Here is a 17,355-nt window from a genome sequence, read left to right on the forward strand (position 1 = left end):
GGCGCCGTCTGGTCCCGCCGAGCCCGTCCCGTCCCGCCCCTGGCCCCGCCCCGAAGGCGCGGCTGCAGGGCGGCTCCGCCCACTGGGGCGGGGCTTGGGCGGGCGCGCGGGGCAGGCCGGGAGCGGTAGTCCTGGGGCGGCATGGCGGGGCTGGAGCTGCTGTCGGAGCAGGGCTTCCGCCTGGACGGGCGGCGGGCCGGCGAGCTCCGGCAGCTGCGCGCCCGCATGGGGGTCTTCGCCCAGGCCGACGGCTCGGCCTACCTGGAGCAGGGCAACACCAAGGCGCTGGCCGTCGTCTACGGGCCCCACGAGGTCGGCAGCCCCGACGGGAGGGGCGGAGTCAGGGGGGCTCCTTGCCGCGGCCCCCTCAGTGGCAGCCGGAGCCGGGAGAGCTGAGCAGGGCGCTGCGGCGGCACAAGCAGCGGGGGGGAGGGGGGGCGGAGCTGCTGGCTGCAGAGGGGGGGGGAGAGGACCCCCCCCCGTAGCACGCAAGGCGCAGTCCCGTCTTCACTCCGAAGTTTTCGGGTGGGCTGTCTCAAGTTGGCCACATCCAGAGCCTCCAGCTTTTGCCCCCACCCTACAAAGCGTCTGAGAAGCGGCAGGCCCTGCAGTGGATGAGAAAGGGGGGCCCCCGGACTTTTAAAAAGCCCCCTCCGCTTGTAAAACCCTGGCTGTGGCCCTGGCCGGATTCACAGGCCAAGCGGGCACTGCTCTATGGCCTCCCACCCACGCCTTTAGGGGCCCTGGGCTGGCTCCCCCCCCCCCCCGGGTTTCCCCCCTGCTTGCAGCCCTCCCAGCCTGCAGGCGCAGCCAGCCACTGAGCCGCTCCTTGCCTGACTTGCCTGGTGCAGCTGCTGCTGCTGTCATCTGCCCCTCTCTGCCTCTCCCTCCCCCCACAGCTTAGTCCAAGGGGCTTTGGAGAAGGGGCCAGCAGGCTGCAGTGGGGGCTTCGACTCTGAGACCACTTGCAAGGGGGCTGGAGATTTTGACAGGGTTGAATCCGACCCTGCCTTTGCCCCCTCGCCCCTCTTGACCTGCTGCCCCCTCGGTGTGTGCCTTGCAGGTGCGGGGCTCCCGCGGGAAGGCGGGGGCGGCGGCGGGGGCGCTGGTGAACTGTCAGTACAGCCTGGCCACCTTCAGCACAGGCGAGCGCAAGCGGCGTCCTCACGGCGACCGGCAGGGCCAAGAGCTCAGCCTCCACCTCAAGCAGACCTTCGAGGCCGCCATCCTCACCCAACTCTACCCCCGCTCCCAGATCGACATCTACGTCCAGGTGAGCCACCCGCCCGGGGAGGGAAGCCGTCGGGGCCCTCTGCAGCCCGCAAAGAGCTGCCTTCCCCATGGCTGGAGAACCCCTGGAAGCTCAGGACACCCCCTCCCTCCGTTCCACTGCAGGGTGGGTCTCAGGTTGGGGACAGCCTCCCCCCCCACCGCCTGAGCCAGCACTCCCTCCTTCCTTCCCCAGATCTTGCAAGCCGACGGCGGGAACTACTGCGCCTCGGTGAACGCAGCCACCCTGGCAGTCATCGACGCAGGCATCCCCATGCGGGACTACGTGTGTGCCTGCTCGGCCGGCTTCATTGAGGACACCCCCTTGGCCGACCTCAACTACGTGGAGGAGACGGCCGGGGGGCCCCAGCTGGCCCTGGCGCTGCTGCCCAAGTCCGACCAGATCGCCCTGCTGGAGATGAATGCCCGCCTGCACGAGGACCACCTCGAGCGCATCCTCCAGGCCGCCAGCAAGGCCTGCAAAGACGTCCACGCCCTGCTGGACCAGGTGGTGCGCGAACACCTGCAGGAAGTCACGGCCCTGCTGGGCAAGTGAGCCCAGGCCAGCTGCAGCCCTGGGGGGGGGAGGTGGAGGCCTATCCTCCCTCCCCAGGCTGTGCCCCCACCCTCTGCTTGGGGGGAACCACTGCGCTGCCACTTGATGAGGAAAAGCAGCGTGCATGCATGGAGATTTGCTATAGGTTGTTTGAATAAAATGTTGAATGAAACTGGTTTTTTACTGGTCAAAGAATAAATATTCTTCCAAAGAAAGCATGGAGTGTGGATCTATCCGTCAGTGCCAAGAGCCTGCAGGGCCTGTGGGTATTGTTCGCTGAAATGCCAGAGGAGCCCTTTGTTTATTCAAGATCTTTATTAGCCACCTTTCTTCCTTACAGAGCTTAAGGCGGCTTACAAACACTTCAGATGAAATCCTGGAGACCAACGCCTATGAGGACAGGCTGGGGGACTTGGGGATGTTCAGGCTGGAGGAGAAGAGGAGGCGGGAGGGACAGGAGGGCTCCCTTAGAGGAGGGCAGCAGAGGAGACGGCTCACAAGAAGGGGTCTAAATTAAGGGCAGGAAGGTGCCGGCTGGATATTAGGAAAAAACAGCTGTTCAGTCCGCTACCAGGAGAGGTGGGGAGCTTCCTTTCACGGGCAGGCTTGAAGCAGGGGCTGGACTAACCCTTGTCATGGATGCTCTAGGCCAGGGGTGTTGAACGCAGGTGTTATGAGGGCCAGATCTGACATAAAAGACCTTGTCGGGCCAGGCCATGTGTGTATCTATATAAGTTTAGGTGGCAGAGATATTAACTTTATAAAGGTGACAGATTTTTTTTAAATAAAACATCCTTAAAATATTAGCACTCCTTGGTCTCAAAGGTGCTTTCTTTGTATTTCTCCCATGGGATCCAGGGAACTGGGCAAAGGAAGCTCTGGCTTTTTCCTTCCTTCCCCAGGGGATGAGGGTGGGGGAGGAGTCTCAGCCAATAGAAAGAAGAAAGGCTTGGCTCAGTAGGTTTGCTGTGCAATTAAGAGAGCCTGGCAAAGCAAGCTTTGACCCCCCCCCCTTCTTCCCAAAAGTAGGAACCGCAACCAATGGAGAAAACAGAATTTTTGCTCTGTATTGCCTGTAGGATCGGGCAAGCCTGGCAAGGCAAGCTGTGATGCAGAAGGAAGTAGTTGCTCAGGAGCCTGATAGGAGCCCTCCAAGGGCCTGATTTGGCCCCTGGGCCACATGTTTGACACCCCTGCTCTAGGCTGATCCTGCATCGAGCAGGGGGTTGGACTAGATGGCCTATATAGCCCATTCCAACTCTATGATTCTAGAATGGACAAGCCACTACAGGGAAGGTCTGTTTTCTATGGACGGTTTGATGATACTTGTGTTCTACCAGTTTGCCTTTCAACAGCTTGTGTTTTGTACGGTGCTTTGTGACTATCAGCCACCTCTGAAGAGACAGAACAGGCAGATGCTCCATAAATATAGTGGTCCTGCCAAGGCAACCCCCCTCTTTACCCCCTTTCACAGGCTGCCAGCACTGCTGGTCTGGAGATGCCTCCAGCACCCAACGGGAGAGGGCTTCTGCCGGCTCAGGCAGTGCTGGGCGGTGGGTGAAGACGCACCTCTCCCAGTCAATATTCCCTCTAAGCTGCGGAGTCTTGTGAGCAAATATTCTACTTTGTGAGCTACTGGCATGAAAGTCGTGAGTTCCTACATAAATCAATCGGCTCTGGGGCTCTCCTTGCTGAGCTGAGTCAGAGGCTAAAACACTGTGAGCTGGCTCCCAGTAACTCAGAGGGAACTGTGCTCCCCGTTCGCCCTGGGGCCACACATCCACGACAGGCCATCGGTGCTGGTTATGGTTCTAAGTAGGGTTGCCAATCCCCAGGTACAGGCAGGGGATCCCCCGGTTTGGAGGCCCCCCCCCACTTCAGGGTCATCAGAAATTGGGAGGGGGGAAGGAAATGTCTGATGGGAGCTCCCTTATTCCCTATGGAGACTGATTCCCATAGGGGATAATGGAGAGTTGATCTGTGGATATCTGGGGCTCTGGGCAGGGGCCTGTTTTCTGAGGTAAAGGCACCAAATTTGCAGCATAGCATCCAGTGCCTCTCCTCAGAACATACTCCAGGTTTCCAAAAGACTGGACCAGGGGCTCCAGAACTCCCTTTAGAGTTCAGTTATGCTTCCACAACCTTGCTCCTGGCTCTACCCCCCCCCCCCGCCAAAAAAAGTCTCCTGCCTCCACCCCCAAAGTCTCCAGATATTTCTTGAATCCCGTGAATTTAGGGGGAGGGGTTTGTGAGTTTCCTGCCTTGTGCAGGGGGTTGGACTAGATGACCCTGGAGGTCCCTTCCCACTCTATGAAATGGACCTGGCAACCCTCGTTCTAAGCCAGGGGTGGCCAAGGGTAGCTCGCCAACGTTTTTGCCTACAACTCCCATCAGCCCCAGCCAGCACGGCCAATGCTGGGGCTGATGGGAGTCGTAGGCAAAAAACATCTGGCGAGCTGCCCTTGGCCACCCCTGCTCTAAGCCCCAGCACAGGCCAGGCCAACGGTATCGAATCTCAGCAGCAGGGCCCTGGGGAGCCCTCGGGTGGGAGGCCGCGTAGGGCGCCTAGGGTTGCTTTGCGGGGGGGGGGGTCGCCATAAGTTGGCTGCTGCAAGACAGGGCCAAAGCGAGCGGCCTCCAGGCTGCTGCAAGACAGAAGAAGAAGCCGGAGGGGCAACGCCGCCCCCCTCCCCCGAAAGGGCGAAAAGCCCTGCTGAAGGAGAGCAGGAAGCCCCGCCTCCGGGGAGGAGGCGCCACCACCGGCCAGGCCCTGCCCCTCGCCCCGCTGTTCTCCGGCCTGCCTCTCTTCTGTCGCCGCCGGGAAGGAAGGAGGGAGGCCGCCTTGCTGCCCGCCATGGGGCTGCTCTCGGACCCGCACCGCCGCCGCGCCCTCGCCCGCCTCCTGCGGCGCCTCCACGCGCCTCTCTGGTGAGCCCCGGGCGGGCGGGCGGTCTTCTTCCTCCTGCTGCGGCTGCGGTGCTTACCGGCGCCCCGTCTCCCCCTTGTGTCCCCGGGCAGCGTGCTGAGCTTCGTGGCCGGGCTGGGCTGGCTGGTGGCGCTGGCCTTCCAGCCGTGCACGCTGCGCGCCTACATGTCCGAGAACGCCATGGGCTCCACCATGGTCGAGGAGCACTTCGGCTACGGCGAGCGCGCCCTCTCCTACGCCCGGGACTTCGCCGCGCACAAGAAGAAGGCCCGGTGAGTGAGCGAGCGAGCGACGCCCCGCTGGCCGGCACAAGCGGCACTCGGAGGGAGACCGCCGCCAAGAAGAGGGGGGGGCCTCGCCTGCCTTGCAGGGTTTGCAGCACGGCCTGGGCGGCCCTCTGACAGCAAGGAGGGTCCTCTGAATCTAGGGGGAGGGCTGGTGGGTTTCCTGCATGGTGCATGCAGCAGGTTGGACTAGATGACCCTGGAGGTCCCTTCCAACTCAGGAGGTGCTGGCCTCTCCTTCCTTGGAGGTTTTTCAGCAGGGGCAGGAGGCCCTCTGACAGCAGTGAGGATCCTGTGAATTTAGGGGGAGGGGGTTGTGGGTTTCCTGCATGGTGCAACGAGTTGGACTAGATGAGCCTGGAGGTCCCTTCCATCTCAGGAGGTGGTGGGCTCTCCTTCCTTGGAGGTTTCTAAACAGAGGCTAGATGGCCATCTGACAGCAATGAAGATCCTGTGGATTTAGGGGGAGGGGTTGGTGAGTTGCCTGCCTGGGGCAGGGGGTTGGACTAGATGACCCTGAAGGTCCCTTCCCACTCTAGGATTCTGTGCTTCTAACCAACAAAGCTTGATTCAGAATATGTCCACTTTCAGGTATGCATGCACACACGAGAGCTGACATTCTGAATCAAACTTTGTTGGTCTTCAAGGTGCTAGCAGACTCCGACTTTGCAGGGGGAAAGAGTTTTGCGAGGCGGCAGAGAAGCTCAGGGGCTGAAGGACTCCTTTGCTGCTGCTTCTGCCTTCCCTGGGGGAAGCAGGGGGGGGCAGGTGCCCAGGCGCTAAGCGGAGGTGGCCAGAAAGGAAAAGCAACACTGGACGGGGGGAACAGGCTGCTCCTTTGGGGAACCTTCTGGGGAAACCAGCCTGTCTCTTCAGCCTGCCTGGGAGGGCGGGTGGGGTGGGGGGGTCAGAGGGTGCACTCATGCTCCTCTCTCTGTCCCCAGGGGCATGCCGGTGGCCTGGCTGGAGAAGACCATGTGGAACCTGGGCCTGGAGGTCTACAAGCAGAGCTTTTCCCGCACGCTGCCCTTCCCCGATGAGCTGCGCGAGAGATACGTACGGGCCAAGCCTTTGTGGAGGGCCAAGGGAGATGGGTTCATGCCTAGCAGCCAGAGGGTGGCAGGGGGGAAACCAGCCCACGGCTGGAGGAGAGAGAGATGTCTGTGCCCTGCTCCCTGACCCCTCCTCTTTGCAGATGGTGAAGGGAACCAACGTCTATGGAATCCTGAGGGCCCCCCGGGCAGCCAGTACGGAGTCCTTGGTGTTGAGCGTCCCCTGCAGCGAAGGCCCCCAGAACAACCAGGCCGTGGGACTGATGCTGGCCCTGGCGTCCTACTTCCGAGGTGAGCCAGGCTGCCCTGCGGCACTTCCTGGGGCCAGGCAGCGTCTCCAGGTTCTTTGCATTTCATTTTGTGTGTCTGTTTGTGTTTTGAACACCACAACTGAGAGGTAATGTTTACAAAACTACACCCAGGGTAGAGAAGACAGAGAAAGAAGGACTTTTCACTCTTTCTCACAATACAAGAACTCCTGGCCACTCCATGAAGTTAAGGAGCTGCGGCCTTAGGCCAGGTAAAAGGAATTCCTTCTTCACCCAAAGAGTAACAGGAGGTGGGGGCAGCTACAAGCATAGGCCACTTCAAGAGGGGGTTGGAGCAGAGGTCCATGAGTGGCTATTAGCTGCAAGGTCTAGATGGAACACTGTCTGGAGCAGCGATGCTCTGTCTTCTTGGTGCTTGAGGGGTAAGGGGGGAGGGCTTCTGGAGTTCTGGCCCCACTGGTGGATCTCCTGATAGCACCCAGTTTTTTTGGCCACTGTGTGACACAGAGTGTTGGACTGGAGGAACCATTGGCCTGATCCAACATGGCTTCTCTTATGTTCTTATGTGACACAGAGTGTTGGACTGGAGGGGCCATTGGCCTGATCCAACGTGGCTTCTCTTATGTTCTTACGTGTGACTCAGAGTGCTGGACTGAAGGGGCCACTGGCCTGATCCAACATGGCTTCTCTTATGTTCTTCTGTGACACAGAGTGTTGGACTGGAGGGGCCATTGGCCTCATCCAACAGGGCTTCTCTTATGTGACACAGAGTGTTGGACTGGAGGGGCCATTGGCCTGATCCAGCAGGGCTTCTCTTATGTTCTTATGTGACACAGAGTGTTGGACTGGAGGGGCCATTGGCCTGATCCAACAGGGCTTCTCTTATGTTCTTCTGTGACACAGAGTGTTGGACTGGAGGGGCCATTGGCCTCATCCAACAGGGCTTCTCTTATGTGACACAGAGTGTTGGACTGGAGGGGCCATTGGCCTGATCCAGCAGGGCTTCTCTTATGTTCTTATGTGACACAGAGTGTTGGACTGGAGGGGCCATTGGCCTGATCCAACAGGGCTTCTCTTATGTTCTTCTGTGACACAGAGTGTTGGACTGGAGGGGCCATTGGCCTCATCCAACAGGGCTTCTCTTATGTTCTTATGTGACACAGAGTGTTGGACTGGAGGGGCCATTGGCCTGATCCAACAGGGCTTCTCTTATGTTCTTATGTGACACAGAGTGTTGGACTGGAGGGGCCATTGGCCTGATCCAACATGGCTTCCCTTATGTTCTTATGTGACACAGAGTGTTGGACTGCATGGGCCATTGGCCTGATCCAACATGGCTTCTCTTATGTTCTTCTGTGACACAGAGTGTTGGACTGGAGGGGCCATTGGCCTGATCCAACAGGGCTTCTCCTATGTTCTTATGTGACACAGAGTGTTGGACTGGAGGGGCCATTGGCCTGATCCAACAGGGCTTCTCTTATGTTCTTATGTGACACAGAGTGTTGGACTGGAGGGGCCATTGGCCTGATCCAACAGGGCTTCTCTTATGTTCTTATGTGACACAGAGTGTTGGACTGGAGGGGCCACTGGCCTGATCCAACAGGGCTTCTCTTATGTTCTTATGTGACACAGAGTGTTGGACTGGAGGGGCCACTGGCCTGATCCAACAGGGCTTCTCTTATGTTCTTATGTGACACAGAGTGTTGGACTGGAGGGGCCACTGGCCTGATCCAACAGGGCTTCTCTTATGTTCTTATGTGACACAGAGTGTTGGACTGGAGGGGCCACTGGCCTGATCCAACAGGGCTTCCCTTATGTTCTTATTGTGACACAGAGTGTTGGACTCGAGGGGCCACTGGCCTGATCCAACAGGGCTTCTCTTATGTTCTTATGGGACACAGAGTGTTGGACTGCATGGGCCACTGGCCTGATCCAACATGGCTTCTCTTATGTTCTTATGTGACTCAGAGGGTTGGACTGGAGGGTCCACTGGCCTGATCCAATGTGGCTTCTCTTATATCGTTAACCTCCTGTTGTTGGTTGTGGGCACGAGTCACGTGGGGCAGAGTTCAGCCTGCCTTTCTCCCCAGGTCAGATCTACTGGGCCAAGGACATCATCTTCCTGGTGAATGAGCACGACCTCATCGGCATGGAGGCCTGGCTGGAGGCCTACCACAATGTCAATGTCACAGGTGAGCCGTGCCAGGGCGGGGCTTCCCTTCCCACAGACCCTCAACTGCTTCTGCTGGCCCCTGTGGGCTCCTGGCCTCTCTCCCGCTTTCTCCAATGCCCCTAGCAGAAGTTTGCTTGGGCTGCCTCTCACCCCAAAGCCTCACTGGCGGCAGCACAGGCAAGCTGGTTATGTCCCAAACAGGCTTCCGTCCTTGAGACGGTGCTGCAAAACCGTAGACAAGGTAAGCTATTAAAACACATTTTTAGTGTATGACCTGGGTGCGAGTCGGAGCTGCCTTTGTCAAATACAGGCAGGCCTTCAGAGGCTGGCTGATTCTCCTAGGCCACAGTGCTGACCGGAGATCTAAGAGCCAGTTTGGTATAGTGGTTAAGTGTGCGGACTCTTATCTGGAAAACCGGGTTTGATTCCCCACTCCTCAACTTGCACCTGCTGGAATGGCCTTGGGTCAGCCATAGCTCTTGCAGGATGTTGTTGAAAGGGCAGCTGCTGTGAGAGCCCTCTCAGCACCTACCTTACAGGGTGTCTGTTGTGGGGGAAGAAGGGAAAGGAGATTGTGAGCTGCTCGGAGTCTATGTCCTTGAAAGGGCAGCTTCTGGGAGAGCTCTCTCAGCCCCACCCACCTCACAGGGTGTCTTTTGTGGGGGAGGAAGGGAAAGGAAATTGTAGGCTGCTCTGAGACTCTGTCCTTGAAAGGGCAGCTTCTGGGAGAGCTCTCTCAGCCTCACCCACCTCACAGGGTGTCTGTTGTGGGAGAGGAAGGGAAAGGAGATTGTAGGCTGCTCTGAGACTCTGTCCTTGAAAGGGCAGCTTCTGGGAGAGCTCTCTCAGCCCCACCCACCTCACAGGGTGTCTGTTGTGGGGGAGGAAGGGAAAGGAGATTGTAGGCTGCTCTGAGACTCTTGTCCTTGAAAGGGCAGCTCCTGGGAGAGCTCTCTCAGCCCCACCCACCTCACAGGGTGTCTGTTGTGGGGGAGGAAGGGAAAGGAGATTGTAGGCTGCTCTGAGACTCTGTCCTTGAAAGGGCAGCTCCTGGGAGAGCTCTCTCAGCCCCACCCACCTCACAGGGTGTCTGTTGTGGGAGAGGAAGGGAAAGGAGATTGTAGGCTGCTCTGAGACTCTTGTCCTTGAAAGGGCAGCTCCTGGGAGAGCTCTCTCAGCCCCACCCACCTCACAGGGTGTCTGTTGTGGGAGAGGAAGGGAAAGGAGATTGTAGGCTGCTCTGAGACTCTGTCCTTGAAAGGGCAGCTCCTGGGAGAGCTCTCTCAGCCCCACCCACCTCACAGGGTGTCTGTTGTGGGAGAGGAAGGGAAAGGAGATTGTAGGCTGCTCTGAGACTCTGTCCTTGAAAGGGCAGCTCCTGGGAGAGCTCTCTCAGCCCCACCCACCTCACAGGGTATCTGTTGTGGGGGGAGTAAGATAAAGGAGGTCGTGAGCTGCTCTGAGTCTCTGATTCAGAGAGAAGGGGGGGGGTCTAAATCCGCAGTCGTCTTTTTGCTAGAGCTCCAGTCGTCCGGGATGTTGGGCCGGGCGGGAGCCATCCAGGCGGCCATCTCCCTGGAGCTGAGCAGCGACGTCATCACCAGCTTCGACGTGGCCGTGGAGGGCCTGAACGGGCAGCTGCCCAACCTGGACCTGGTCAACCTCTTCTACGCCTTCTGCCAGAAAAGCAACCTGCTCTGCACCATCCAGGGGAAGGTGAGTTTTGGGGCGGGGGGATCAGGAGCCAGTTCCAGGGTGGCGGAAGGGTGCCCAGGTTGCTTGTGCAGCCCACAGGCAGAGGGCGCTGGAGAGCAGAGGAGTCCTGCTTTGCACAGGGCCGGATCCCGCCCCTCTAGCCTGCTTCTCCTCACTGCTGGGTCCCTGAGGAACTGGCTTCTTTGGCCCTTGTGGCACCGGGGGGGGGGCCCTGCTCCGTCCCCTGACCTGGCTGACTCTTTCCCGCAGCTGCAGCGCTCCGACTGGGACTCGCTGCCGGCCTACCTGCACTCCCTGCAGACCCTGCTGCTGATGGTGCTCAAGCAGGGCTCCGGCCGGCCTCAGGGGGACCACGGCCTCTTTCTGCGCTACCACATTGAGGCCATCACCGTGCGGGGCATCAACAGTTTCCGCCAGTACAAGTACGACATGGGCGCCGTGGGCAAGTGAGTAGCCTGGCCGGGCAGTGCCCTGAGCGCAGGAAGCGGGGAAGCGCGGCGGCCGGGGTGGCGGAAGGGTGCCTGGGTGGGCGGGCGGGCAGGGGCCCTGAAGAGCTGAATGGGGTCGCGGGGGGGGGGGGGAGAGGGTGCTCCCTACTCTTTGCCTGCCTCCCCAGAACCCTGGAGGGAATGTTCCGGAAGCTGAACAACCTGTTGGAACGCCTGCACCAGTCCTACTTCTTCTACCTGCTGCCTTCCCTCTCCCGCTTCGTCTCCATCGGGGTCTACATGCCGGCCTTCGGCTTCCTCATCCTCATTCTCGTCTTGAAGATATCCTGACTGGGGGGGGAGGGGCGGAAGGGGCTGTCCAGCTCTTGCTGCCTTTGATCCGGGGCTGGGGTGCTCTGTCACATGGCGGGGAGCCCAAAGTGGGCTTGCTGAAGCCCTGCTCCCTTGCTGCACTGGTGGCCGGCAGCCAGAGGCCCCGGGGGGGGGCTGTCCTGGAAGAGAGGGGGGGCTTGCCCCCCTCAGCAGGGAGGGCAAGGGGAGGCCTGGTTGCTGAGCCCCACTCTAGCAGCAGGGTGGGGACCCAGAGGCCCTCCAAGCGCAAGGCAGAGGGGTGCAGAGTCCTGGATGAGATGGCCACCCTCAGGCGAGCAGAAGGGCTCTGGCAGAGGCAACGTCTCTGGCTCCTCTCTCGCGGCCTCCCTGGTCCTCCCGCCTGGGCGGCTGGATGGAAAGATGTCCAGGTGCTTTTGCAGCAGAAATAAACTCGCAGCCTCGCGCCCCCCCCCCCCCCAAAAAAAGACTGGAAGGAGCTTGGGGGTGTCCCTTCTGCTCGCCAGACGCTCTGTGCAGGATGGCAGGCAGTTCCTGGCGCACCCCAGCCAGCACGGGGGCTCCACTGCCTTCGCTCTTCCAGCCGTCTCAGCAGCAAATGAATATAGGACGCTCCGTGAAGGTTTTTACTAATGCATGTACCAAAACAATTTTACACTGAACAATATTCAGTAGTAGTCTAAAAATTTTTTTTACGGAAAACTGTACAATGTTCTTCGTTTGTAAAGCTACACAAAGTCCAAGAAATTCCAAAATGGATCTGGCTGCTTCCCAAAACAGCTGTGGCTGCAAACAGACTGCTGCGTCTGTCCTCTGCTCGGAATCTCCTTCTTCAGGCGGCTCACCAAAGGGGTAAAGTATTTCAGTTGGCTGCGCTCTGTGTTTTCAGTGGATCTGGCTCACACTTCTTGGCCCCTTTACCCCTTGCAGCCACACCTGTTTTGGGAAGCAGTCCTATCTGTTTCGGAATTTCTTGGACTTCGTGTAGCTCTACAAAGAAAGAAAGAACATTGTTGTTTTCTGTAAAAACTTCTTTTGGAATACTACTGAATATTGTTTAGCATAAAATTGTTTTGGTACATGAATTAGTAAAACCCTCACGGAATGTTCTGTATTTATTTGCCTATCTATACCCATGCACTCCCTATCTTGCCAGCCATCTCAGCTGGGCTAGATCTCAGGGGAGCTCTGACACAGGGCGGGGGGCAAAGCCAGGACGCAAGGTCCCTGCCCAGCACTCTCTCAGCTGGGGCCTGAGAGCTGCAAGAGGTGTGTGAATCCTAGAGTTGGAAGGGACCTCCAGGGTCATTTAGTCCCAGTCCCCTGCACAATGCAGGAAACTCACAAACACCTCCCCCTAAAGTCACAGGATCCACATTGTATGAAGTGGTTGGTTTCAGACTTGGTCTGCGCATTCCATCTTGGAGTCCCCTGATCCGCTCTGAAGTTTGCCGAGTGTGCAGTGAGTCTCAGCCTAACCACTTTCATGGGATTGTTGGCATCCGGGGCAGGCAAGAGAAGCATCTGTCTGCCACCGCCCCTCCCCCGGTCACGGGTCTCCTCTCCAGAGCAGAGGGGGAGGGGTCTAGTTGGCAGGTGAAGAGTTTTGTGGATCTATTTCCCTTGATTCTTCCCACGCTCTGGATCTGTGGATGAAGCTGAGTGGCTGCGACGTGGACCCTGCTGACCAGTCTTGTGACGGAGGCCCTGTGGCAACAGAGGTGTGTGGCGGGTGGTGCGCTCTCTATGGGCAAGATTTGCTGTGACCACCAGCGGGGTCAGTCCCTGGTCTGTGTGGACCCTTCTGCCTGCATACCCCAAACGGTTGTAATGTAATGTAAAGTAAAATTTTATTTATATCCCGCCCTCCCCCGCCGGGGCAGGCTCAGGGCGGCTAACAACATTGAGGCCCTGGTGCTGTTTACTTCTGTTAAGTGACGGCCGTTCTAGTCTCAGCTGGACTGCCTGGGAGACATGATTTGGACATGCAGGAAATGCATCCTGCAAACTGTGATTCCCTGGCTGCACTCCTGAAAGCTAGAAACTCTTTTAAAAGTGAAACCTTTGCTGTTCTTGGGGTCGCACTGGGAAAAGCAGGACACACCCAGTTTGTGTAGGGGAGAACATAGAACATAAGAGAAGCCATGTTGGATTAGGCCAGTGGCCGCTCCAGTGCCATCAAGAGGTCCACCAGTGGGGCTAGAAGCCCTCCCACTGTCCCCCCGCCCAGCACAAGAACACAGAGCATCACTGCCCCAGAGAGTTCCAACAATAAGCTGTGGCTAATAACCACTGATGGACCTCTGCTCCATATGCTTATCCAGCCCCCTCTTGAAGCTGTTTATGCTTGCAGCCGCCACCCCAACCTGTGGCAGTGAATTCCACATGTTGATCACCCTTTGGGTGAAGGACTTCCTTTTATCCGTTCTAACTCGACTGCTCAGCCATTTCATTGACTGCCCACGAGTTCTTGTATTGTGAGAAAGGGAGAAAAGGACTTCTTTCTCTACCTTCTCCATCCCATGCAGAATCTTGTAAACCTCTATCATGTCACCCCGCAGTCAACGTTTCTTCAAGCTAAAGAGCCCCAAGCGTTTTAACCTTTCTTCATAGGGAAAGTGTTCTGACCCTTGAATAATTCTAGTTGCCCTTTTCTGCACTTTTTCCAATGCTATAATACCTTTTTTGAGTTGCGGGGACCAGAATTGTAGGTGGGAGGGGGGGGGGTTCCCTGCCTTATTTGGGGGGGGGGGGGCAGCTGCCCGGGACTCCCAAGTTGTCATCCCTTTTCTGTGAACGGAAGCTGGTGTCAGTTGCCCAAGAAAAGGGACCCAAGGTGGTGGGGGGGGGCAAGATCCCTTTCCCGCTGCCAGACTGCTCCGGTGGTGAGCGGGGCAGGGCAGAGCTGCCTGTCCCCAGAGGAGGGGTCTCCCCGCAGCCCCTGCCTGGCCTTCAGGTCTTTCTCTTCCGCACAGGAGGCCTGGCCAAGCCTGCTGAGCCTGGTGCCCCCGCTGCTGATCTGCCACGCCACGGGCCTCGCCCTCTACTTTGTGCCCATCCTGGGGCAGCACATGGCCACCCACCACTTCCCGGTGTCGGAGGCCGTGGTGCTCACGGTCATCGCCATCTACGTGGCGGGGCTGGCGCTGCCCCACAACACACACAGGTTCGTGGGGGGAGGGGGCTGTGGCTTCTCTTCCCCGGCAGAGGGCTGGGCTGGAGGCTCCAGACTTCCCTTGCATGGGGCTAGGAGGTGGGGTGCTGGGCTGGACTCGCTGCGGGGAGCCCCTCTCTGGACCTGCTAAGCTGCCTTATGTGGACTCAGACCACCCGTCCCAGGCAGCCTGGCGGCGGCAGCTCTCTCTCCAGGGGCTCAGGCAGGCAGAGAAAGGTCTTTCCCTTCCCCTCCTGCCTGGTCCGTTTCACTGGGGATTGAATGAGGGACCTTCCGCAGGCCAAGCAGAGACAGCGCCCGTTCCCTCCGCCACCAGCAGGGGGAGGTGTGGCCGGTTGTGCCTGAAGCAGCGGGTGCTTGTGCCCTGCAGGGTCCTGACAGGCGCGGGAAGCGACCGTGGCTGGATGCTGCTGAAGCTGCTCTCCTTGCTGTACCTGGCCATGCAGCTGGGCTGCATCGCCCTCGTCAACTTCTCCCTGGGCTTCTTGCTGGCCGTCACCATGGTGCCTGTGGCCGCCGCCGTCCAGCCCACCGGGCCCAAGTACGTGGGGGGAGGGATCATTCCGGTTCCTTTCAGCTTCTCCCTCCCCGAGCAGCAGCCTTAGGAGGAAGGGGGCAGGTGGAGGAGGAGGATTGGTGTGGCAGCCCCAGATGTTTTCCAAGGTCAGGGACATTCAGAGGTGGGCTGCCGTTACCTGCCTCTGCAGAGCAACCCTGGGCCTCCTTGGGGGTCTCCCACCCAAATCTGGCCCACCTCAGGCAGGGGGCTGGAATGAGAAGCCTGAGGGCTGAGAGAGAGGCCTTCTGCCCTCCAAGAGCTCTCTGGGCCAGTCTGGAGCTGCCCAGAAGGGTTCACTTTGCTGGACCCTCGAGAGTCCCTGCTCTCGGGGCCACACGTTGCGTTATTATTTGAGTTCAGAAACTCAGATTGTCTCTTCAGTTGTAGGGCAGATACTTGGTGAAAAAAACTAGTCTTGTAGAGGAGTTTTCGCAAAAGGAATATGTTCTGCCATTCTGTGGAGCCCCAGCCTCTTCCTACACCCGCCTGGAGCGGCAGCCTTGGAGATGATTTCCCTGAAGATATTTGGGTTTCTCGTTTTTGTTGCTGGACCCTCTGTATGGCAAAGCATTGAACTTATGAACATATGAAGCTGCCTTCTACTGAATCAGACCCTCCTGGGTCCATCAAAGTCAGTCTTGTCTACTGGCAGTGGCTCTCCAGGGTCTCCAGCTGAGGTTATTCACGCCTACTTGCCTGGACCCTTTTTAGTTGGAGATGCCAGGGCTTGAACCTGGGACCTTCTGCTTATCAAGCAGATGCTCTATCACTGAGCCACCGTCCCTCCCCTAAAGGTTTTGGGAGATCCATTGTTCATATGAACATACGAAGCTGCCTTCTACTGAATCAGACCTTCCTTGGTCCATCAAATTCAGTCTTGTCTCCTCAGACTGGTAGTGGCTCTTTCTCCAGGGTCTCCAGCTGAGGTTTTTATGCCTATTTGCCTGGACCCCTTTTAGTTGGAGATGCCGGGGATTGAACCAAGCAGATGCCCTGCCACTGAGCCACCGTCCCTCCCCATTGCAGATGAAAACGAAAGGGAGAGTGCCAGCCTTTTCCTATGGGGCGGTGTGGGGTGTGTGTGCATGCAGGGGATTGCGAACCCCACCCCATTTGTCTGCCTCTCCCCCGCAGGGCGCTGCAGGCTGCGCTGCTAGTGCTGGTGACTCCAGCTGCCACACTACTGTTCTGCATCTTCCTGTACCACGAGCTGATCGAGTACCCCATCTCCATGCTGGAGGGCTGGCAGCGGTTCCTGCAGGCCATTGCTGAGGGGCTCCTGGACCACCACCTCTATGGCTCCATCGTCTTCCCCTTCGTGGCGTTCTTTGTCTACCCCTGCTGGCTCTTGCTGTGGAATGTGCTCTTCTGGAAGTAGCTCCCCCAGCCACAGGCTCTGCCCTTGAACCTGGCCTGCCCAGCTTGCCTGCACCCAGGGTGTGCCCATGGGGGTGGGAGGGCAGGCGTATGGACCACTGCTGAGTCTGCAGAGCAAAACGCTGTGGGCAGAGGGAAGCTGGAAAGAATGCCACCTGGCGCTCTGCCCTGGAAGGTGGGTGGGAAAAGTGGGGCACAGGAGGAAGGCCCTTGACGGGCAGAGGGGAGCCTGAAAGGGCAAGCCTTGACCAGGAGGGTGGGAGCAGGACCGCCTGTGTTCCAACAGGTGCTCTTGTGACGCGCACACCCCCTGGTTAGGGGGCCAGGGAGAGGCTGAGCTGTCTGGGGGGGCATGCACTGGTGCTGCATTCTGGTCTCAGGTGCTGCGGGGGGGGGGCTCTGTCATGCCCAGGCGGAAGAGGGTGTGTCATAGGTGGGCGGTTCAACCTTTGATATGAAAATAAAGAGAGGTGATTGTGTGATGAGCCTTGCTTTCAGTTGAATTCCTCCTGAAGTTTCTATCCTGCCAGATAGCCGAATGCAGCCGCCAGCCCTTCCAGATACTCCATGTAACAACAGCTGAATCCAGACTCTGTCTGACAAAGGGAGCTTTGACTCGCAAAAGCTCATCTCCCTCCCCCCCCCCCCCATCACGTTGGTTTCTGAGCTGCTCCTGGAGAATACCGAGGCAGATGGGTGGACGCTGGAGCAGACAAAATTCAAGCCCAGTCAGGCACCAGCAAAGTTTGATTCAGGGTATAAGCTTCAATGTGCAAGCACACTTCTTTCATCAGAAATGCTGGAACGCTTTTCTCAAGCCTTACTTAGGGGGGTGTTGCTGTCAGGAAGGGTCACTTAGAACCAAGATGCAGAAGTGCTGGGGGCAGGGGGGGTGCAGCTGAGATTCACTTCAGCCTTCCAGGACCACCTTCAATGGGTGACTTCAAAGTGGCTGTTTTTCTGCAAAGGAATTTTAGAAACAGACAGGAATGAGAGATTGCAGAATTACAAGTTATTACAAGACTCAACAATGGAACCCCCTGGACTTTACAGAGATACCAGCTTTTTATATCACTACACATGCGGATAAGTCACTCAGTTTTCACTTATGCACAGAAATCAAACTTTGTTGGTCTTAAAGGTTCCACTTGAGTCAAACTTAATTCTCATATCTGTTGTTAATTTCTTTATTATCTGTGTACTGATTTACTGCTATTTAC

At 57.9% G+C, this 17,355-nt stretch overlaps 2 protein-coding genes across 2 annotated transcripts; both read left to right on the forward strand.

The window, feature by feature from the left end:
- The first annotated feature begins 101 nt into the window (after positions 1–101).
- EXOSC4 (exosome component 4) lies at positions 102–2,040 on the forward strand. The gene is made up of 3 exons (XM_060243116.1): positions 102–312; positions 1,064–1,273; positions 1,466–2,040. The coding sequence occupies exons 1-3, from the start codon at positions 142–144 to the stop codon at positions 1,823–1,825; spliced, it is 741 nt and encodes a 246-aa protein (XP_060099099.1). The 5' UTR covers positions 102–141; the 3' UTR covers positions 1,826–2,040.
- Positions 2,041–4,848: 2,808 nt separating this feature from the next.
- GPAA1 (glycosylphosphatidylinositol anchor attachment 1) lies at positions 4,849–16,620 on the forward strand. Its single transcript, XM_060243118.1, has 11 exons — positions 4,849–5,023; positions 5,980–6,091; positions 6,231–6,378; positions 8,447–8,548; positions 10,049–10,245; positions 10,495–10,691; positions 10,862–11,015; positions 12,662–12,745; positions 14,000–14,190; positions 14,570–14,740; positions 15,893–16,620. Exons 1-11 carry the CDS (start codon positions 4,917–4,919, stop codon positions 16,134–16,136), a joined length of 1,707 nt encoding a protein of 568 aa, XP_060099101.1. The 5' UTR covers positions 4,849–4,916; the 3' UTR covers positions 16,137–16,620.
- The last annotated feature ends 735 nt before the right edge of the window (positions 16,621–17,355 follow it).

The sequence above is a fragment of the Heteronotia binoei genome, chromosome 7 (assembly GCF_032191835.1).
Source record: "Heteronotia binoei isolate CCM8104 ecotype False Entrance Well chromosome 7, APGP_CSIRO_Hbin_v1, whole genome shotgun sequence".
Lineage (NCBI taxonomy): Eukaryota > Metazoa > Chordata > Lepidosauria > Squamata > Gekkonidae > Heteronotia > Heteronotia binoei.

Bases quoted from the DNA above. Each gene is read 5' to 3' on its own strand.
- EXOSC4 (XM_060243116.1), top strand. From the start codon at position 142: ATGGCGGGGCTGGAGCTGCTGTCGGAGCAGGGCTTCCGCCTGGACGGG. The intron at 313-1,063 runs GTCGGCAGCCCC...TGTGCCTTGCAG, and splicing joins TCGTCTACGGGCCCCACGAG to GTGCGGGGCTCCCGCGGGAA. The intron at 1,274-1,465 runs GTGAGCCACCCG...TTCCTTCCCCAG, and splicing joins AGATCGACATCTACGTCCAG to ATCTTGCAAGCCGACGGCGG.
- GPAA1 (XM_060243118.1), top strand. From the start codon at position 4,917: ATGTCCGAGAACGCCATGGGCTCCACCATGGTCGAGGAGCACTTCGGC. The intron at 10,246-10,494 runs GTGAGTTTTGGG...TCTTTCCCGCAG, and splicing joins TCTGCACCATCCAGGGGAAG to CTGCAGCGCTCCGACTGGGA. The intron at 10,692-10,861 runs GTGAGTAGCCTG...CTGCCTCCCCAG, and splicing joins GACATGGGCGCCGTGGGCAA to AACCCTGGAGGGAATGTTCC.